Consider the following 23,760-nt stretch of genomic DNA (forward strand, 5'->3'; position numbering starts at 1 on the left):
CCACCAAGGTTAGCATTTACTCCTAATGTATAAATCAACAAACAGAGACAATCCTTCCACTCGAGCACAATTCAAGCTTCCACAATAAACATTACTTGCATTTTCGACCCCAGCTATGAACAAAGCCTAACGTACCGAGACTAAAAACAAGCATAGGTAACTAGCTGCCTGTTCAAATTTGTTAAGTTGATTAAATAAAAGCTGGAAATAAAGCCTCCAGTGATTTAGTCCTTTCTCGATTGTCAAAACACTATTTATGGTCACTTTATTTAGCAATCTAAACATTTAAACAGTAATTTAATATCTTGCAGTACAGTAAAGTGCAAATTCTTAGTCTTGACTAACATTGAGCCTGGTGATGAGATCCTATGACAGTCCACACTACTTTTTTGCTGCACAATTAACCTGAATTGCTTGGGAGTCTTTGCTTGGAATGGAAATTTTCAAAATGCCCGCTGTTCCTCGTCAGAATGCTCCAAATGAATTTTTCTGGATTTAAAAACATGAAATCCTATAATGATACCAAAATATTGGGACAAATGCCTACCATCTTTCAGCCAATACATTCATGGTACTCTTGTGCTGTAATACTATGGTTAGGCTACTAAATTACACTGGTTCAGTGCACACAATCTCCCAGCAAGTCAAGAGCAAAATTCCAAAATTTCATTTTCATCTGATAGGAATGTATTGAGCCGCAGCCATAGCCAGATACTTAACTTTCGACATCTGGATAAGACACATCTTTTGGATTTACATAAAAGCACACAGGTGATTTAGATAAATACTGAAGTGCCAACCTGGTGAAATCTGTCATTTCCATCATGATCATACACATCTGCTTGGCCAGGACAATGATATCATTTCCACTGTCATCCCATTTAGACACTTCAGCATCCAGTTTGATCTTCTCCTCTTCAAAGCTTGCTACCTGCTCAGCAATCTTTGCCTTCTGTTCCTGGGGAAGCTGAGCCATAATGGCCTAAAAAGAGACATTTCAGCTGAATCAGGCTTACAGAAAAATGCACAGAAACATAAGGAACCTAGCTGCAACAAGATCTGAATGAAGATACATTTAAGCAAAGAAACAGCAATGAAGACTGATTCCTTCGCTCATTCAAGTAGAGTGATAAGGCACAGAAACAGACCATTTGGTCCAATTAGTCCATGCAGGACTAGTTTGGATTACCAGACAATCAAACAGCTTCAGTAATTCCATGTTCACATTGATCCACAATTTACTGGTTAGCACAATGGTTTTGTCCAATGTTCTATTATCGTATGCATCTCAGCCAATTCCTATTACTTTTGTTTTCCCCCAAGGATCCTTACGCTTTACTTGGAACCAGCAGAGTATTTAATAAAGAAATAATCCAAATAATAATAATCCTTGCATTTGATATTGCACTTTTCTATTCTTGACGAGGTCTCAAAGCACTTCAGAGAATATACTGTAAAGTGAATTGACTATATATTTGTGGGCAAAACACGGCAGCCAATTGCGTGCAGCAGTGTCCCACAAACAGTCACGGATTGAGTGACCAAATTACTATTATTATTGTTTTCTTTTTTTTGTTTCTTGAGGGATTATTAATATGTGGATAAGGAAACTTGCCCAGGGTTTCACCCTGCCAGGAATCGAATCCAGGTTTCTCGCTTGCGAGGTGAGTGCTCTAACCACTGAGCTACAGGACTCCACAATTAATTAAAACAATGAAATGTTTTAATTTTGTTTAAAACTATTTATCCCTAGATGTCCATAAAATTATTCACAATGCAATGGTTTTCCCATAATAGTTGCTGGGTTCTCAATGCGCATTCATGAGTTTTAAAAAACATTATGTGGAGATAGACAAGTTCATAAATACATTTCTTCACCGGGTAGATTTGCATAATCTATTTAGCTGCAACGACTAGCTGCTTCATATTTCACACATATTCCATTTGAGGTAGGGAATGAGAGCTAAATGAACTCATTTGTTAGCTCACATTTGTTTACAGATGCATCGATTTTGCACAATCCCATTTCAGAATGCTTAAAGTGCCAGCTGTTACCAGCCCGAATGAACAAAGCCCACATGCACCACCAGCAGCATGGTGGTTTTGCTTGCATCGTCTATGTACTGTGCTTCAACAAAGGGAGTAATTAATTGAATTGTAGCATTTTTCAGCACACAACAGCCCAGTTGGAGCAAAGGTCAATCGAAAAACTTCACACATGCAAACTTTTTTTTGTTGCTCTATACCTCCCACATAATTGAAGGATTATATCAGCAAGTTCCATCAAACTGGAGTATTAATGAAAGATGTTTGAGATGGAGGAAGATGCATAGTGCAGTTTTAACAGGATGGTAGTTTTTAAAACTCAACATTTTCAAAAGTGTACAGCAATGGGCATCCAACAGTGTAAATAACTAATGCTGCACTATATTACTCCCCACATATTTTTTCTGTATCCATTATATAAAGTGAGCTGGATTCAGACTTAGTGTAAGGCAGTTATCACTGGTATCGACAAGCTAGGGAGACATTTAGACGTTTGATTCTACAAATAAAAGCTTGACATGGTATACATCTTGCTGATCACTACAAAGCAAAGTTTAATACAGAACGCTATTCAGTATTGCACATAGAAAGTAAACTACGACTCAATGTACTCCATGGATGGTATACGACTAACGAGGAGCAATTTGAAAGATCCAGGGATGTTAGTTAACTTTTTTTTAATGTTCACACAAGTATAAAGCAGCAGATAAGCAAAAAGGATGCTGTGCTACATTGCCAAATCAAGTTCAGATCCTCAGCAGGCATGCTCAAGCTGCACACGCTCTTGTCAGGCAGAACCTGAAATATTGCTTACAGTTTTTGCCAACGTGATATACGAGAGATGACCGAGATTAAGAGGCAATGCAGAGAAGACCAACAAGGCTGATTCCCAGTGTTAAGAGGAATGAGCTATAAGAACAACCAGAAGATTGGTCTCTTCATCTTTGAAAAAGATGTCTTGGATGGAACCTTTGTGTGTGTCTTCACCCTTAAAAATGTCTTGGGAGAGAACCTAGTGTGTGTATGTATATATATATATATGTTAAGAGATGTATGAGATGCTTGATGAGGAAGTAAACTGAACTACAATTTGAGATGTGCAGGATATTTAGGGCAGACACCAAATAGCACCATAGCAGTACCTAAATACAGAAGGTATTCAACACTGCAATGATTACCAGGAAAACTGATTAAGATCAGGACTCATTTACAAGACTATTCAATGGTGTAATGGGAAGTGTTGGTATTCTGGAAGAATGAGAACAAATAGACTACCTTCAATCAAACCTTATTTGACAAAATACCTTGCAGAATCTCAGAATAGTCCTTTTTAACCAGTGAAACAGATTCACGTTTCATATATTGTGCCAAATGAAAGGCAGCTGGGTCCTGCATACTGATCCACTGGGTACTGTGCTGAAGCTGCCTGAACTCATTTCTAGGCCCTTAACAGCTGTCAGAGAAAGGAGAGCATCATCCCATCTGTCTTGTCTGAATTCAAACCCACATCCCAGTGGGCAATGCCCAGTGTTCAACCTCCATCTCAGCCATTTCAAAAATGTTGGAAATTAGATATGTACATCAGAAAAAGCATAGAAAAGTAGTCATTATTTAAAACACGTTACTCAACATTTTTAATGATGTTGTTCGAACATGGTATTCACTAAAGAGCAATCTGTCAGCAAAATTTAGCATTGGCTAAACTAGTATATATTTTTCTTTCATTAAATGAGCAAAAATACATATTTAATAACAGCTTGATCAGTACACCGGTACTGTACATTTTAGGATGGAAGGCTACCCTCTTTAAGATAGTACAATTTTGGTTTGGTCAGCCGGGTGTCTGACATTACCCATTACCGTACTTAAGAGCATCCAAACCAAATTGAGAATTCTATGCATTTCAACTATACATGGAAATCTCAAGAGATCTATTGTTGGAATGGGAAGCATCTCCTTACCATCCTCCTTACCAAATTCCAAATTACCAAATTCCAGAAAGTATCAGGGGCAGGTTGGGAAGTGCCCAGGCCTGGATAACCAAACTACGTACAAAAGTAGCATACTTTAATTAGCTAAATGCCTTACCCGTGCACTCTGCCCATTGATAAGCTGATCCTCCTGTGTCTGGACACTAGTTCTACTTTGCACGTCAAAGTCTTCGGTCTCAAAGTCTGAGTCATCCAATTCTTCAGGAGTCTACAGAGAAAGTACGGTTAATATGCTGATTGAGGAAAACAGAAATCCTAACTGTTTTGAACATGGAACAGATATTAATACACTACAACAAAACTAGATGGTAGATATTACAAACTAATTTGAAGCAAACAGTAAAAAAAGTATAAAAAATTCAAATGTATTTTTAGACAATACTAGACATGTTTAGTACCAGCAGGAATATTTACTAAGGTACATTTTGAAATTGTGAAACCCTAAAATCATAAATCACTCATGCACATTAAAACAAATTATTCACACAAAAGAAACTTTCCAACTTTCTAATTCTATTGAAAAAAACATAATTTCTAGGATTTACAGGGCAGTTTATAAACCAATGGCAGTTATCTCTTAATGAAGTCATACGTCGCCGATTAAGTGGTGATGTTCAACCAGTCAAAAAATGTAGGAGCCATAAAGCATCTCCCAAATCAAATAGCAAATATAGTTCAAGAAAGATCTACTTAAATTTAGGCTAGGTGGTGAGAGCAAAGCAACTTCCTTTCAATCTTCCCCTTCCTCCAAGAAGAAGCTTTTTCCTGCCACCTCACCAACATGGTGTAAATGAAACTTATGCTTTACTCAATAATTCTTCCTCAGTGAGCAAAAAGACAGGAAGAAAGAGCCTATTGTGAAGCATGATTAGAAACTGTCTCTTCCTAATGTACTTCGATGCACTCAAGCTGTCATCCCACAAGTACAGTTTGCAGAGCCAAAAACACGACAATGGAGTTGAGAGTTCAAGAAAGGAGCCGGGGACTAGGCTAAATGCTGTGAGCAGAGAGGAGTCTGTTACAATTATGTCCAATAAAAACAATGAGCTATGGAGAATTGTATTTTCTGCTGGGACATGTGTTAAGGCCACTGCCTTAAACAGTAACTAGTTGAACCTTTCTGTACAATCTGCATAATTTTGTCCAATCATAATCAAAATTATAACTGCCTGCCCTGCCTGGTGACCATAAAATTCTAGATGACTGCAAAAAATCACATGGTACAGATTTCAGACAACAGTTGGTGAAATTGGTGAAATTAAAGAAGGATCTCAAACAAAACTGGTCACTTGTGTAAAAAATATTTTCCAAATAACTGGCAAAAGGTACAACAAGAAGTAAATACAGATCCTAAAAGATAATCAAATTCAATCTTTTGATGTTCAGGAGCGCTCATTTTTGGAAGTAGAATCTTAATTGCAATGTGTGACTGGAAAATAAACAGCTGCCTACAATTAAAGGCTGATGTGCACCCATGTAAACGCATAGAATAACACTGTGTGCCTTTGAGACTAATTGGCTCAAAATTAAGTGGCTTGTTAATGCAGGGGAACCCCACTATAGCATCTCCAGGATCATTTTAAATTCATTTTATCCCATGTTCAATATTTTTCAGATTCAGTCAATTAGAACCCCTTTCGACTTTAATAAGGAGAAGACTTGTATGATAACAGTACATCGAAAATAAAAGCTGCATATGAATACAGAAGAGACCCTCACTCTGATCATCAACACGGCTTTTCTAATATCACGGATGCCATCATAGACAAGGCGGGATGCATCAATGAACTCATTTTCGTCAACTTGCTGAGCAGGATTGGCACTGAGTGCTTCCACAGCAGCTTCCACTTGTTCAGAAAATCGTGGCATAACTAAATGAAACGGGAGGGGAACAAAGGAAGAAGTAATTAAATGAATACATGATTTAAAAGTAATCATTTTTGCAGGTTCTGTAGTTTTGAACTTTTTAATACACATTCCTGCAGTTACTGAATATCCTTTGAAAAATGTTATGGATTACAAAAGACATCACCATTTATTTGCAAATGGAGTGCAAGTTCCTTTTTCAGATGTATTACTAATGCTTGCCAATTTACCAGTAAATAACCTTCAACTCAAAACGCAGGTTCATTTGGGCTTTTTTTTTTTAAACAAAACTAATTTAGTGTGTCCATGAAAGCAATAAATCAAATTCTCTTAGAATTAAAAGCTCCCATACTTTTGTACAAAACAATCCTTTACTGGAGTTTGTGATCACGAACAGTGGTGCATCAATTATCAAAAGACAAAAGCGAACAGTGAATAAAAGATGCTCTAGATTGTAGAATCTTATTTAAAACTTGCTATGAATCAATAGGGACACAATACACATAATCATACTGGAGTATAAGTGCAAACATAAAAGCTAATACAATAACCACAAGAATCAAAGAATTATGCTCTAAGCCAATGAGTCATCATCCAAAACGCTTGCAGTCTGATCAGTTTATAGTCAATAGTCAGTTTACATTTCTTCCAATTATTCCAGTAAGAACTCTGGCAACCCGTTTCAAATATTGCTGTGCCAAAATACGTTTAAGTTCAAAGCAGTTAATAATAATCCTTGCATTTGATATAGTACATTATCACGTGGTTGAGATGTCTAAGCACTTCACAGGATATATTGTAAAGTGGATTTACGGTGTATTTTGAAGGCGAAACAAGGCAGCCAATAGCGCACAGCAGTTTATTTTAGTTTGTAAACTAACTAAAGGTAAGCATTCTGAGCCCAAACGTAACTGGGCTAAATATGCTTAAATATCAAATGCAAATAAAATCCTTTCCCTCTTCAGTTTTAAAATAAATTTTTTTAAAGATCAATTTTGCAAAGCTTCACCTGTTTCAGACAACAACTTGGTTGCTTCTAGAACCTTTTCAGTGTAAACTCCAGGTTCATAATTATCCATTTCTGAAGTGACAACATGAACAACTCGTGCTGCACGCCCTCGAATTGCACCAGCCGTACGGTCCAATCCATCAACGTCTTTTTCCTGGAGCGCAATGACGCATTTATTTACGTCTTCTAGGATGTGATTCTCTGTGAACAGTCAGGGAAATTAAAGTTTAATCCAAGGTTATTCAAGTTAAATGGAGCCTTCCTCAATCAAACCAAACTTACTAGGAAGCCTGTCAAAAGCACCATGGATTTATGAAACTGGATAAACTGGTAGATTTGGTGGAAATTGTCTCAAATGCAAGTACCTGAAACACACAGGAAGTCATCAATGGATGTAATGTCATCTACAGCATCAGTCAGCACACGCACTTGTTTCTCCCACAGTTCTTTAAAGAGATCCATATTGTCCTGTGCCACTTTACTCTGAGGTTTAGCAGCCAAGGCCAAGGCAGCATTTATAACCTGAAAATGGTATGTTTGAATAAATTGGGAGTTAGTCACAAAGTGGTTGCATTACCACTTAAAGAATCAATTCCATGTACAAATGATGCAGTTAACCAATTATTTTCAAGTCCGACCACAATAAAAGGATCAACAGGAAAAATAAAGTTAAACTACCCATATCACTGATGGAAGCAGGATGAACGATTGTACCTTTGGCAAACAGTGCCATATCAATTATCAAAAAGAAAGCTAACAGCTAATAATCATGATGTAGAAGTTGGTGAAAGTCATATCGTATTTAAAATTTGCTACGAATCACTATGTTTTTACTGCCGAAAATTCAATAGGGACACAACTCAATGATATATGCAATCATCCTGGAGTATAAATACACTCTGCCATTAGTATTTTCATACAACTTGTGGCTGTTAAAATAAACAGAATGTGCTTCAAACCTGTGGGCAAAGGCTTTCAAGTTGACTGGCTGCCATGCGAACCAGTTTCACACCTTCTTCATTATTAGAAATTGAGCAAGCGAGATTGGCCACCTGAAAGAAAGTGAAAGTATGTGTTGAATGGGTGTGGTCATTTGACTTTGAGTTGTGCTACGGATAGCATTTCAAGACCATACTAGACATTTGTTGAGATCATTTAATGCAAGTACAGTGAAATATTTCAAGAATTTATCAGAAATAGTTGTCTGGCTAATGCCAATAATCTTAATTTGTGCCCTCTCCTCAATGAAAAATAATCCATTACTTTTCAACCTTTATGATCTTCAAGTTCTCTTATTAAGTAACCCTTCAACCCTCTCAGTTCTAGTGTTTTAAAAAAAATAACTTCACAATCTCTCTTCATAACAAATGTCTCAAACTCGGCAATGGCTAGGTTAAAATCATTATTTAGATTAACAAAACTGAATGAAAATTTTCACAAGATCATTCCTGTAAACAAACCAGAGGAAACAAATGGAACCAAAAAAGGTTTGCCTTCATGGGATGGGATAGAATAATGCTGCAAAACAAATGACAGCAAGAAAAAATGATTACAACTGGGAGTATTTGAAGGTTGAAGCAACAGCAATTTCCATTAGATCAAATCTATTCACATACAGTAGGTATGATCATTGATACAAGAGCTCAATCAACTAATTATATACTAATTATAAACAAAGCACTAAAATGCGAAGTGTTCAATTGGAACGTATCAGTTAAACATGATAACTTTTATTTCCCAACAATTACTTATAAGAAGTTAAGTCAGTCCAACATGCTGTTTCACATTAAGAACAAATAAAATCCTACAACAAACTGGTAAGTTACCCAGTGTGAAATAGCCAAAGGGAATTGCATAAATGTCAAAATTCTATTTTGTAGATGATGAAAGCCTACTAAAAGCTTTCTGCAATCAACTATTTCTGCACCCGAAAGCAACAAATGCACTAATTCTCCATGTATTAGTGTTAAAATGTCTATGCATTAGCTATAGTAATAAGCTTCTCACTTGGTTACAATGTATGATAATGAGTTCAAGATTGATATATCAATGCTTTGAAAAACTAGATCAGAGTAAAGATATGGTTGCTGAACTGAGCATACCAATTAATATCTGGACTCACCTCAACCAATTTGCTTGCATGATCACGGAATACCTGGGCATATTCCTTCACTTCCTTTTCATTACCATTTTTTGCTGCTTCGATCAAAACTAGAAGAGGAACATTGGTCTCCAAGAAAGAGTCTGAAACATGGTCCATCACAGCTTTCCTCAACTGTTGAAAAATAAATCCAATCAACATTTCATCTTGAAACAAACAAATTTCATACAAAATCCCTCTATGCAAAGATTATTATGGCTTACACTTTTCATCTATTTCTATAGATGGAATATTTGGTGTGAAAGAGCATCTTGAAACATTTTGCCCTAAACCTACATTTTGCCCTAACCCCAAGGAAACCTACTTACAAACGATCTGTCTGCCAATTTGCAAGGAATTTGCTGATACTTTAATATCAATTCTTTTCACTGCTCTCCAGCAGGAACAGCACTGATGCAATGGTGACTATTAGAATCACCAAAGAGTGAAGCTATGCCTTTGAAACTGTTTGAGTTCAAATAAGAGCTCAAACCTGAATTATGTAAAATCCCTGACATTTTAAAATTCTCCAAATAACACGTTATTCATACAATATTGATCAGAATGTGTTTATTGCAAATCTAACAAATTAAGACTAAAGTGGCTTGTTACAAATCTGCTTACAGTGATTAAATTCAAAGTTGCTTTTCAGCAAAATACAATTAAGGCTGCAAAATATTTCCTCTAACATTTTACTACTATATGTTACTGTACCTGTCTGCGTAGGTCCCTTGTCTTTTTAGTCATTTTATCAATTGCTGCATTGAGTGCATCACCTCTTTCTTTTCGACCAGCCTAAAATCATAAAAACATTTACAGTTAATTTACTTTACAGTATATTCTATGAACCACTTTGAGACATCTCAAGACATGATAAAGCGCTATACCAATGTGATTATTTTAATCTTGATGGAACTCTTCATCAACAATACTTAAATTCACACTTACCAATGAAAAATTTAATTTGCTTAAGCTATAGTCAATGAAAAACATCTAGTGCAGTTCTCAGTGACCGACTTCCTTGCAATATTCAAATTTTACAGCTGAAAATTTGTCTTTTGATTCAAATTATTCCAGCAATTTCAGAAAATGGCTATCCCTTTTCTAAATATTAAATCATTAAGGTTGTACAATGGTATTTCTCTTCACATCACCTACTCTATTTATTTCAACTATTATTGAATAATAAAATGTTTCTTTAATATAGTATATTGGTAACTGGTCAATATCGCACTACCAAAAATACTCGTGCTTTTAATAATAAAACAAATAGGTCTACAGAAAGGCATATTTTAAGAAACAAAATAGTTCAAGCAATACAAATTCTCATTCCATCTTACTGCACTGTAATATGGTCAATACATTTGTGTTAGTTCCCCAAACACAGAAGAGGGTTCAACTACCAACTGTACTTAACAAGAAACTAAACAATGAACTGTAATAATTTCAATTAATCAGTTTAAATTCAATTTAATCAGAGTAATTAAATCAAGCGTAGATCTAACCAAACTAATCGAAATAAGCCATTTTTCTGTTGAGCAGCAATTACAAAGTCCAAGTTCAACGTTCACAATACAGTATTTGAAATCAACACTGAATTGATGCGACAACTGCAATAGATATGGCAAATCAATCTGCTTACAAAAAAAATTTCATTGAGATGATATGCTTCAGTGCCTTGGGACATCCTGCCAACGTGAAAGGCGTTATACAAATGTAATTTTGTTATCGTTTATGTACACATCATCCTATCACAGAATTAAAGTACGATCTTTAGTTCATATCTTAACCATAATCCCACCTTTCTCGTAAGAAATTGTATAATTAAGGTTTTTTGTGAAATAAAAAGAATTTGAACAAGATATAAAGAGGAAAGCCTCAAGTGTCATTCTGCTATTCCCGAGGATAGGAAAATACACTTCAGTGCACTTATACTGCCTCCGCTGGTGTTCAATCATCTGCACATCAGTATAGTGAACCACACATTTAGGGATTATATTCCTTCCGATATGTTATGTTTATAATCTTAATTCTCAGAATTCCCTTTAACCTTTTTCAGCACTCCAAGCAAATTGTGGTTAACAGAAATCATCCTTAAGGCAACCGCTGACTTCCTAAAAGCGAGCCCAGAAGTCTTCTAAAACAATCTTCAAGTAGTTTTCAAAACAGTAAAACTGTTTGCTCTATACACATCTGCAACACTCCAAAATGCCTCATTGAAATCAATTGGAAAACGTAATTGCTAATCTGTGACCTCTCGGTGGTGTACTGCTCCTTAACGTTACACTGTTAATTACATCTTTAGAATTCACCATAAATTACAATTAAACTTTTCCACATTAAATATTATGCAGTACTAACTGGGCTAAAGACTGTTAAAATCAAACTAAATGAATTCGGCAGTAATGTTTTGAAGCATACTGGCAATTCACAGATTGAACACGTGCTCCACTCACAATTCCACACACAGCAAGATTCTAATTACAACTCTGCTGCTGTAGTAACTACTTATGCCCACAGGTAATGAGGGAAATACCTTGCATACCATTTTTGCGCTCCTATAGTGACGATGATCCATCTACCCTTTTAGTTAGGCACAGTATGGTAAGGGGAAAGTGGAGAGAAATGCTCATGAAGGAAAACTAAGCCAATCTGTAGCAATCATTAGCTCTTCAATCAAGTTCACAACATTAAAATGCATGAAACCAACAAACGGGAAGAAGCTTAAAAACACAACTCTTCTCTCCTCACATTCCATGTTTAAAGTAGAAATATATCTTAAGTATTGTCCAACTGTAGCGTTATCTGATGCTGGGAACACAAGGTCTTACTGTATAGCCCTAAGTACGCTGTGAATCACCATAACAAAATGCTTACAATGAAAGGAATGAGATTACATGCAGAAACCTGGGGTCCTGTAACAAAGCACTTTCAGTCAGTCACAAGTCCAGGGCAGTCTTAATGGACAAAGTTCAGCAATTCTTGGCCAGACTACTAAATCAAACTGTGTTGCTACACAGTTCTTGGAACAAAAAAAAGCTAGTATCATAAAAGAGCTTTCTATGTTAATGCCAGACTGGCGCTATAGTTTGAATCATCTTACCCTTCAACTTGGTAAAAATAGGCAAAGCAAAGTAGCAAATTTAAAGGAGTAAAGTACATACAGTATTTATCTCCAGATATTACCATACTGAAAAAACAACCATCTACTTCTAATATAAAATGGGTTTCTTTATTTCATTATATAATGAAGCTACACAATTAAATTCACCTGTCTTTGCTATTATTAGCATTTTTCAGAGGTTATTCAATTTCTCAGTTGTTGCATAGCAACATAACTTCAGTTGCAAGGTTTTAAAACCANTTTTTTCCCTGTAACTGATATAAATTGCTGGTTATTTACTAAATGTAAAGCACTTTCTTTCATAGAACAAAGAAATCCTTTCTTCAAGTACACAAGAGTTTATAAAATCAATCGTTTTCCCTTTCAGAAGCTGGTTATACAACATTTTGCTTTTTTGAGTGAAAGTACTGGCAAAGAAAGCACTCAGAGAAAACTTAAGGCTATTCTAGTACATCAATTGGTCAATAATTCTACAGAAAAATGTTCATCGACTCCTCCCACCCTACCCCCAAAATAAATCAGGAAACGCAAAAAATACTCCATCATAGGGGCTGTTGAAATTTAAATATAGTTGCACTAGTTTGCTTCTAGGAGTAACTATTTCCATAGCTCACCCAGTTACTGCAGCATTACAGTACAACAAGGATTAAGCAGATATTTATAAAACCCATAAGACCAGAAACTATGGAACAAAAGCCATTTGGCAAATGAATGATGCTTTCCTCAGTCCATGTAAAACCAACCACATGATTGACTTCTTTCTTCCTTTCCCAGCATCTAGACTCTTGCAAAAATATTCCTCGAATCCTAAAGCCATTCACACCATGAAGAAATTCCACACCATTCCTCTATTCCATGTTTTCTATTGAAACATCTCCTTTAGAAAATATTTTCTCTTCCCACTCCACAATAAAAAATAGAAATTACAGTAAACAAACTTTTTTAAATCTCATATTACCATGATATTGTAATGACACTTAAAGTGAAAAGATTGATGATTATCCCGCCAGATAAATAACTCATGGAATATTTCTACCTGTAGTCCAGGCACCAATTATTTGTAGTACATATTACTAAGTCAGGCTAGTGAATAGAATGGTTATGAATTAGAATGATGCAACCCTCCTCTTTACAATCAGCAAAATTAGCACAAGTTCTTCAGAAATAGTGAAGAAAATATTCTATAAAACTAAAATGTATTTAAAAATGCAAATAGTGATGTTGCTTATGCTTGTGATGTTCACAAGATTCAATACCCCCAACCTTGTATGTACTGAAAATATAATTGTAAAAAATATTTCCTGCCTCATTTATCCTGGTAATTAGCTATTGCTTCCATCAACAGGGTGACTTGGAACAGGAAACTGGATTTATATATTCTGCTTGGTCTTGCTGAGGAGAGCTCTGCACATGTGCAAGGAGTACTTACGCAGACCATGAAACTCAGAGGGCTGATTTTGTAACATTAAAAATACTGCTAAAGATTGTCATGATAAGCAGCCCAAGTCCACTTAGATTCCTGAAACCACCTCCCAAGGTGGAATAGCTGAAGCAGCACAGCTATGAATCAATCTGTTTTAAACCAGATGATTGCTGAAGGTTTCAAGTCAATTCAACTCAAAGCAATGCTTACTGTCCAATATAAATAGGATTAAAAAATGAAGTCATTTGAAGATTATGGATCATTCCAAGCTAAATGTAGAACTAGATCTACGCACAATCAAATAATTGTGCAGCCATTAAATTTTATGGGAAAAAAAACATATTTATTGTTAAGGCCTCTCTTCTCTCCTCTCCATTTTAAAAATGCATTTATCTTTGTGAACACAATTTTAGCATGTGGATGTATTGTTAGCACTATTAAAAATACCAGTGCAAATATTTAGTTCTTCAATTACTGAACAGCAGAATTTTTTTTAAATAGAACAGGAATAGGCTAAAACGTAATGCAACTTTAAGATTTACAGCTGAGTCCTGTCCTGGAACAGCAACTCAGACCCTCCCACTCCCAACGACAGAAGAAAACCACTTAAAACTTTCACTTTCATCCGTAACCCTCAAAACTCCTTTCTGCCACATTTATTTGAAAGACAAGTTATTACTAATAATGCTTGCATTTGATATAGCGCTTTGTCACGTCTTCGAGACGTCTCAAAGCACTTCACAGAATATAAAGTGAATTGACTGTATATTTTGTGGGAGAAAAGTGGCAGCCAATTGCGCACAGCAGGGTCCCACAAACATGGTTAACAATTGAAGTAACCAATTAATTATTAAGTAACTAAAACCTTTGCTGTTGAGGGGTGCATATGGATCAACTACAACTTGTTATCTTGCAGGAACCATAGGTTTAAAGGGAAAGCTCACCACAACCACCTTTTAAGAAATAACCAGTTTAAAATGCAGAAACAGCTGTTCCCCGAACAGACAAGACTGCAGGAAACATTTGCAGAATTGAACCCCAGTCATGCACTAGGAGGGCTGCCATATTGAAGTCAACCTAGCACTCACCATACTAAAGTTAAACTAGATGAAATGGTCTGCATATGGATGCATGACACTCACTTCAAATGCAGTTTAAATCCAATCTGAAATTCTGACTTCAGGGCTACGTTCCATACACACAACAAAAAGACAGCCAGATATCCAACTTGTAATTCTGACCTATCACATTATAAAGCCTACTGAGGTAGAAATGTAGCACTGACATTTATGAATGACAACTGTACAAAACAGAGCTTTACTTATCTGAAAGAATTAAATCAATTCAAATATGCTGCAAGATTCTATAATAAAGAGAAGTGCCCCGTAGCCCCACAACTGTCACTTCGGCAGCTATTACAAATACATTTTTACAATAGCTTGAGCATTTGGGACTTTGGATGGAAGTGCTGATGCATTAAAAAAACGTGTAGTATAAAATCAAGTTAGCGGATGAAAAAGTTTTTTTCGAATATTTAAACTGAGCCAATCAATCTACAAGATTGGTTGGCCTATTTCTTTAAAAAAAGCTGCCGAATACACCACATTTGGTGGTATAGCTAATCAACCCAATCACGGCAATTAAAGCATGGCGTATTCTAGAGTTTTTTGCTTAAGAAATATGCAATACGTATTTCAATGGGTCAAATCTACTTGAAACGTAATTTAAATAAACATGGGACCAAGGTTTAAGTTCAGTATTAATTGTCACAACAGATTTGTGCTTTATGAATAGGAGGTCAAACCAATCAAGAACAACAAGTTACACTTGTATAGCGCCCTTCACATCGGAAAAATGTCTCAGGGCGCTGGACAATCAGGGGTTTTGGAAAGCTGTATTTTGGGTACTATATTATAATAATACTTGCATTTGATATAGTGCTTTTCACATCTCCTGGATGTCTCAAAGCGCTTCACAGTATATTGAATTGACTATTTGTGGGCAAAACGCGGCAGTGTCACACAAACAGTTGTGGACTGAGTGGCCAAATCATTTTTTTTGGAAAGAATATGATCCCTGGAAAAGCGATCTGCCAAGTGACTAACAACCAGGTTCCTACTTACTGCTAGGTAAACAGAGGCTAGGTAAATAATAAACTATTATTGTTTACTACATACACTGACTTGCCTCAGTGCACTTGCGTTCCGCATACACTGCTTCCCCACAGGCAGGCATTAAAGATCCCATGAAGCTAATTGAAAAACGATGTTGTGAGCAACAGTCCTCCAGATTCATCATTCACCTAATCAGTGTTGGTAATTTTACTGATGCAAATAACTGCTGCATTCCTCTGAAAAGTCACTGTACTCCACAGCAATTTTTCTGAAGTGCTTGGAGATTGATGAAAGGAGTCAACAAAAATAAAAGTTCTTTACATTCTTGCTGAAACCCTTACCCAAACGACTCTTGCAGGACTTTTCTCACCAAATCCCCTCAGCCAGAAAACCAGCCTGACTAAGACATCATTATCCTATCAAGCCCACAAGTGGAGTCCAATTCCCAAAATCAGTTCTAGGAAATGCTCTGGATTTCTGTTAGTAAATATGATGGTACAGTATAATCATTACAGCTGATAAGATTACCTTTGATGAATTGTTTAAAAAAAGCAAACTCTCAAGAATAGACTACTGGTGGTTATCAAAGCGATATTTAAAATAGATTCACAGTTTAAGGAGAGGAAATCAGAGCATTGTGAGCAATCACAATATGCTTACAATATTTAAACCTCACAATGTGCATATTGAAACATCCGACTATTATCTGATGAAGTAAACTTCCTTGAGCTGTGCTATTAAGCAGAAAATTCAGATTATTGAGATGGCTAATGACTGCTTCCAGATATATGCGTTTCAAATACCCTATGCACTGGTTGGTTGAGAGGAAAAAGAAAATCATGCTCTCAGTCATTAATCTCAAATTACAGTCAGACTGCAGGTATGGGTAGACGTAGTGGAGGGGAGAGAAAAGGGACTCTTATAAATACATCCCTCATGAGTGAAAGGCAGGATTTTCTCTTCACCTTAGAATCGGCGGTAAATATAATCAGAGTGAATGGATTACCTGGACTTGTGCCAATTCTCTGGTCATGGGACATCAATTTTGACCCACCCTGAAACTATTAAGGTTACAGTTAACTGCTGAAAAAAAATCAGCAAAATAACCACAAAAGATTTATTCTAGCCGAGCCTGCACCAACTCTCCAGCAGAACATGGAGAAGATTTTTTTGGCTTGTGCAGGATAAACCTCAAAGCAGAAAGTTCCGTGAAAAAACATTATGATCTATTTCTGAAACCAGAACATGAAGGTTAGAGGCATTCTTCATGTATTTTTTTCACAATCTTCTCAACAATTCTTGAATTGTCCTATATCCCGGACCAATGCAGTTTGTGCTGGGCAGTCAGTTGAGGCTGAAAAGAAACCCGAGACTAAAAAAACCAAGCCTCCATATTAAGACACACCATCCTATTCAGACACCGGCCCCCCTATTAAGACCAACCTAACCCGGAAATACTACAGCCATAGTCAAACATTTTGAATATTTGATTGCTCGTGCACTACCACAGCTGGAAGTCATCCAAACCACATCTCAAGCTGATGTTCAAATTATGATAATAAATGTATTGAAAATCTTTTTGTGGTAATTTCAACTATATTTGGGAAGAAGCAAAAATGGGCTAGGGAGAATTTGTGTTATTCTGTATCCGAATAAAACTAATTCAATTAATTCGACTATTTCATTTAATTCAGAGTTCTATGGAGTGAGTGGATTAGTCTGAAATACAGAAGACTGAAAATAATTTAGGATTCCACAGATGTATGTTAACCATATATTATTCAATTGTTCAAATGTACAAAAGCAATGGAATTTGGAATAAGTGCTACAACAAATATTCACAAGATTGGAAACAAATTCTGATCAGTGGCTGAACCAAAGGCACATCTGGGAAAGAGGACGAAATCCAGCCCAGAAATATGAAACATTTACTGCTACATAAAAATCAGACATGTACAATTTTGAAATAACGGAGTCCTGAAGCTCCGTAATTAGAGCACTGGCCTCACAAGCGAGAAACCTGGGTTCAATTCCCGGCAGCGCAAAACCTTGGGCAAGTTTCCTTACTTCACACGCCTGATAATAATCCCTCAAGAGAAAAAAAAACAATAATACAATTGGTCTTCAATCCACGACTGTTTGTGTGACACTGCTGTTTGCAATTGGCTGCCGCGTTTCGCCTACAAACAGTCAATTCACTTTACAGTATATTCTATGAAGCGCTTCGAAACATCTAGGAAACGTGAAAAAAGTGCTATATCAAATGGAAAGATTATTATTATAATAAACCTAAAAGCATGCCAAATAAAATGGAACAGTACTGCTCCAAGTATGAATATACAATAATCCACTGCTTAAAAAAAAATCAAAAGTCTAGTGTGATTTTAACTGTATTGCTTTTATCCTAATTGTTTTCAACGGGTTTAAAACACAATGTCAAACATTACGTAGAAGGAAAGTAATGTCCACTAAAAAAAAATCCTAGGGCAATGGAATGAGTTAAAAATAATTTCCCACATTTTACACAGCATTAATTTAGTTGCTGCCCAGCATTAACACTGAGTTCATTTTTTAAATTAAAAAAGACGAGAGCAATAAAAATAACTCAATTTATTTCCATTGTGAGGAAAAGGATTTATATCTGAAAAGCAGCATTTTAGTAATAGCTCATTTGTTTTCCCAGGGAGAGAAGCTATTTGCTTCCAGGAAAGAATTTTTAATGGAAAATTAAGTCAAGACTAGAGATCTACCTCAAGTCTATTTACAAACTCTGTGTACAGTACTCCTTTTTACTTCAGTCATTTTCCATGCCTTAGTGTCTGTTTCATTCAATTTGCAGACTGCATGCAGCTCATCATCATGCTACTGAAAAGCCTGAAAACATTGCACGTCACAAGCTTACGCCAGCCTGCCACCAATCTGCAAGTCTGCGCTCTTGCAGCACCAGCACAGCAATCCTTTCCCGAAAAGCTTTCCGTCAATGTGTTCGCGCTGCGAGCTAGTCTCTGCACAAGTATTCGTTGCCATCAACAAGTTAAGGACATGACCACCAGCTGTGCAGCAAAGGTTTGGGCTTCAATTAAGAAATTGAACTGACAGAAGGAAATATTCGTTTTCATTCAGTCTCGGGGGAAAAAAATACTAGAGACCCGAGCCGGGGAAAATCAAAGCAGAGCAAGGGCAAAGCTTTGAGAGAAAACGGTACAGCTGGGATAGGTGAAGAATTGCTATGGCATTTTTGTTTTTGCCTCCAATTGGAAAACTCGCCATTGTCTTATTTCTAAAGAAAAAGAAATCCTTTTATGTGTTTTCAAAAGCTGCCTCTTCCACTGGAACTTCTTTCCAGCTTACTGCTTGAATAGTCCGAACAGAAGGACAGTTGAATGCAGTCTCCAATGTGCAGAAAAGAATGGGTAAGTGATTTCTTTTCAAATGGGATTTTAAAGCCCAGACGGGAGAGGGAAAATGTGTAAAGAAGAAAATGGTAAAGAGAAATAAAAAATATTCAATTTGATCCAAATAAAATCCTATTTTAAATTCAATCAGCTACCTTAAGCAGTTTTTGAGGGGGTGAGGGTGGGGGCAGGAGAGGAAAAAACGCAGCAGCGAAATCAACCACATATAATGATGAACTGTTTAGGCTAAAACCATAAATGAATTTCATTTCATTGCCACCTACAGGTTTGCATTCGAAGTGGCCATTGGGGGGGCCAACAGCAGTGGCACTGTGTGTGATGAGCATGTTGTTGAAAATGCCGCCTGGCTCCGGCACGGCATGTCCACCAAAATGCAGATGTGAGGAGATGCTCTTTTACTGTGATTCCCAAGGTTTGCAAAGAGTACCCAATAACATTGCCCGTGGGTCTATAGGATTGTCGCTCAGGCACAACAGTTTTGTTGAATTGCAAAATGATCAGTTTGCAAGCTTTGGCCAACTTGTGTGGCTTTATTTAGATCACAACCAGATTTCTGTTGTTCAAGAGGATTCCTTTCAAGGACTATTCAAGCTGAAGGAATTAATCCTCAGTTACAACAAAATTGTGCGTCTGCCTAATACCACCTTCAGCCAGCTGATTAACTTGCAGAATCTGGATGTGTCATTTAATCAAATCACTTCTCTACAACCAGAACAATTCCACAGCTTACGGAAACTTCAAACAATGCATTTACGCTCCAATTCACTAAGGACCATACCCATCAGGGTTTTCTGGGACTGTCGAAGCCTTGAGTTTTTGGATATAAGTAACAATCGTTTACGAAGTCTGGCCCGCAATGGTTTTGCAGGATTAATCAAACTGAAAGAGCTTCACCTGGAGCACAACCAGCTGACAAAGATTAATTTTGCTCATTTCCCTCGGCTAATCAGTCTCCAAACTCTATTCTTGCAATGGAACAAAATTAGTGTCCTGTTATGTGGAATGGAATGGACCTGGGACACGCTGGAAAAACTGGATGTAACTGGAAATGAGATTAGGACAATTGAACCCATGGTTTTCTTTACGACACCCAATTTAAAGATTCTTCTGTTGGATTCAAACAAGCTCACAACAGTGGATGCTCAAATAGTTAACGCGTGGAAATCCCTAACTCATATTGGTCTTTCTGCCAATATGTGGGCATGTAACAAAAGTATATGCGCTCTGGCCTCTTGGCTAAGCAATTTCCAAGGTCGGTGGGAGAACTCAATTGTCTGTGCTAGCCCAGAGCACACACAAGGCGAGGACATCTTAGATGCTGTTCATGGATTTCAAATCTGCAGGAATCTTTCAGCAGCCACCACACAAATAACCACAGGCTATACAGATGCTACACAGCAGCTGGAAGCTACTGAATATGTAACAAAATTAACCTCCATAGGCTCCAGTACAGAGGATACTGAAAACCCAACCACAGAAACAACAACTGCAGCAGCAGCCACAGCCGAAGACATCCCCGAGTTTGATAATACCCTCTTTACTCACAGGATAATAACTGGAACAATGGCTCTATTGTTCTCCTTTTTTCTCATTATTCTAGTGGTGTACATTTCACGGAAATGCTGTCCCCCTACCCTGAGACGTATAAGGCATTGCTCCATGATGCAACACCGCAGGCAAATGCGCCAAGCCAGACAGCCCATGGCAGATTTGTCTACACAAGTTCCCTACAATGAATATGAGCCCACCCACGATGAAGGTGCTTTGGTGATCATCAATGGTTACGGACAGTGCAAGTGTCAGCAACTGCCTTATAAAGAATGTGAAGTATAAATTACTGAGTTCATGTAACCAACATACAATTTAGGAAATGGGAAATCTGTGAGTAAAATACCTTCAACTTTGAACTATAAGATTGAATTTTTTATTTGCAGAATAAAATTACCAAATTTTGGCACTTGCTTTCTTACTGTAAATTTTACCTAATGTCATGAACTAAATTCAGCCTATATTTCTTTAGTCTGTGATTTGCTTTGGCCACTTAAGTTAAATTTTTTGTACGCTGTGCATTACTTATTACCAGAAGCAAATCCTGTGGACACAATTATTTCAAATATCGTCATGTAATGCTTTTTTTAAAAAAAAATGGATTATAACCTGCAGTTTTAAGTAAGCAGGGGATGTCAGTCACTTAAGATCAAATGTTGTGACTATGGTATCAGTTTTCTTCTCATCGTCCAAAAAGGAAAATGTATCCCAGCTGACCAGAACCTTACGATTAGTCAGCTATTGCGTTTGTGGTTATTCAGCGTTGGGCTCACTTTGAAATAGCAGCTTCCAACTGTTTTGATATAGCAGAAAACCAGAAGGATTTGAAAGATAAGTTTATGCTTAAAAAGTAAACTGGAAATGAAACAAGATAGGATTTCTGGACATTCCATCAACAGGGTAAGTGATGTTTTATTGGATTAACTGGTCAAAGCCTTATTGGACATATTAAGCAAAGCACCTTTGAAATGGATATTTGATTTCTATGCATTCATCAGAATTGTTAAGATTATTTCACCTGTACAATAAACTTCCTTTCAAGCTTATAAGAAAAAAGAACAAATTTGATGGTGAAAACTAAGATCAAAAATAGCAGCAAATTAATCAGGGCTGCTTACTGGGGGTGAAAATGCATTACAGAGGGAACCCCACTATATCATTGGGATCCAGAAATCCGAAGCCAAGTTATGAGCAAGCAACTCATTGATTAGTGCTTCTGGGTTCGTGACTTCACCAGCGCTGTGCATACGTGCAGAAATCCAACTAGCAGCCCTCACTGATGTACTGCACTGTTCTTGTGATGTGCAACCTAACCCATTCGTTGTGTTGCCATTTGTGACTTCCTGAGACAATTTTCATCCAGTTGTGCTTCTGCAAAATGGCAGAGTATCCATATGAAATCCTTCATTAAACAAATTTATAAGGAATAATGCATCAGAAGGATTCAAGGTGCTACCAAGTCAAACTAGAAATGGTAGTTCAAATGGACATTTATGGTAAATAGAATGGGTGATCAAAGCTGCTGTAGCACAGCTGGAGGAGAAGCAAGGCAACAGCACAGATGAGAGTTGGAAGGATGGCAGAGAATCAGCTGAATGTACAATGAACAAGATGGGGCAACATAAAGAGAGGGGAAGACAAAAATCAATGCCCCACAGAGAGGCTGCAGAAAGGAGGCAAAAGTCAGGGATGAGTAAAATGAACATGTAAAAAATAAACAGCCCCAAATCAAGTTCAGTGATAATGGATAAACAGCAGTAGGCTGAATTGCGGGAGAGCAAATGGAAGGGCTACAGGTCCACAAAAATCAAGAATGAAAGGGACCAGAAAGCAATATACAGTGAAATTAGGATAGAGCACAAGGGTTGGATATAAATGCACAAAATGCATGGCGTGTCTGTACACAGCTTATATAAGTTAGTCAATAACAGAGTGGCGCAAGTCATTTATGTATATTTTAAAATTTTACATAATTATGTACTGTATTTTAGATACAATAAAGCCCAAACCAATGTTTTGAGTTAGCATAAATTTTTCCTTGATCTCACCAACGGTTGCAACTTTTGACAGTTTGCTGGCAAGATTCAGAAGTAAGGCAAGCAAACGTGTTTAAATCAGGTTTACGTGTTAGCAACACTAACAGACCGAAGTCTGCAGCGGTCTGCCTGAATTGATAGGTTAACTCAGATAGGCCAGAAAGGTAATGGTGTGGAACACCGACAATGTCACAGGCACATTAGAGACGTGTGCTTACATTGGGATTAAGGTCTGTGTTTAGAGAACATGTGGAGCTTGATCTTGCTTCGCCTAGATTTGATCTTGGAGTGAATTATGCTAAGGCTGGGTGCAAAAAAAGAAAAAATTCAACTAGATTGGGCTCATATTAATGATTCTTCACTACCAGTTCTTTGAATAGTAGTTATTTTTTGAATTCTAAATTTACATTGAATGCATTAATTTTCTAGATTTGCATTTAATGNTTTTTCCTGGGCGTCATATTGGTTGTGTAAAACAAAAGCAACTTCTGACAACTACCTCCAGAAAGAACAAGGAACACATATGTTTTATCTACAGATGCACACTTACAACTGACAAATGATCTATTCAACGGTTGTAGTTTCCCCCCCACCCCATGGAAGAAAAATGGCCAGCTTTAATTGACATTTCTGTAAATGTATAAAGAACTTCTGTAAGTGCCTAAAGAAGGCTAATGGCATGTTGGCATTTATTGCAAAAGGGTTAGAATGCAAGAGTAGGGAAGTCTTGCTGTAACTGTATAGGGCCTTGCTGAGACTGCACCTAGAATGTTGTATGCAATTTTGGTCTCCTTATTTAAGAAAGGACATACTCGCCTTAGAGGGATGCAGCATAGATTCACTAGGTTAGTTCCTGGGATGAGGGGATTGACCTATGATAGGTTGAGTAAACTAGGCCTATATTTTCTAGAATATAGAAGAATTAGGGGTGATCTTGTAGAAACATAAGATTCTTATGGGGCTTGACAGAGTAGACAGTGTGAGACTGTTTCCCCTGGTAGGAAATCCATAACTAGAGGTCAGTCTTAAGATTAAGGGTCAGCCTTT

At 37.0% G+C, this 23,760-nt stretch overlaps 2 protein-coding genes across 5 annotated transcripts in view; one reads left to right on the forward strand and one right to left on the reverse strand.

The window, feature by feature from the left end:
* Positions 1 to 23,760, reverse strand: part of ctnna1 (catenin (cadherin-associated protein), alpha 1) — a 68,057-nt gene that overhangs the window by 11,624 nt on the left and 32,673 nt on the right. For all 4 annotated transcript variants that reach the window (XM_007905551.2, XM_007905547.2, XM_007905548.2 and 1 more), the window contains exons 8-15: positions 9,767 to 9,847; positions 9,035 to 9,187; positions 7,872 to 7,964; positions 7,278 to 7,434; positions 6,913 to 7,113; positions 5,757 to 5,908; positions 4,135 to 4,245; positions 801 to 982 (exon numbers count right to left, since the gene is read on the reverse strand). In XM_007905551.2, the coding sequence (XP_007903742.1) occupies positions 801 to 982; positions 4,135 to 4,245; positions 5,757 to 5,908; positions 6,913 to 7,113; positions 7,278 to 7,434; positions 7,872 to 7,964; positions 9,035 to 9,187; positions 9,767 to 9,847 (1,130 nt within the window). The remainder of the gene's footprint in view (positions 1 to 800; positions 983 to 4,134; positions 4,246 to 5,756; positions 5,909 to 6,912; positions 7,114 to 7,277; positions 7,435 to 7,871; positions 7,965 to 9,034; positions 9,188 to 9,766; positions 9,848 to 23,760) is intronic.
* On the forward strand, positions 19,082 to 20,999 carry lrrtm2 (leucine rich repeat transmembrane neuronal 2). Its single transcript, XM_007905546.1, has 2 exons — positions 19,082 to 19,126; positions 19,395 to 20,999. The coding sequence occupies exons 1-2, from the start codon at positions 19,123 to 19,125 to the stop codon at positions 20,960 to 20,962; spliced, it is 1,572 nt and encodes a 523-aa protein (XP_007903737.1). The 5' UTR covers positions 19,082 to 19,122; the 3' UTR covers positions 20,963 to 20,999.

The sequence above is a fragment of the Callorhinchus milii genome, unplaced genomic scaffold (genome assembly GCF_018977255.1).
Source record: "Callorhinchus milii isolate IMCB2004 unplaced genomic scaffold, IMCB_Cmil_1.0 Scaffold13, whole genome shotgun sequence".
Taxonomy (NCBI): domain Eukaryota; kingdom Metazoa; phylum Chordata; class Chondrichthyes; order Chimaeriformes; family Callorhinchidae; genus Callorhinchus; species Callorhinchus milii.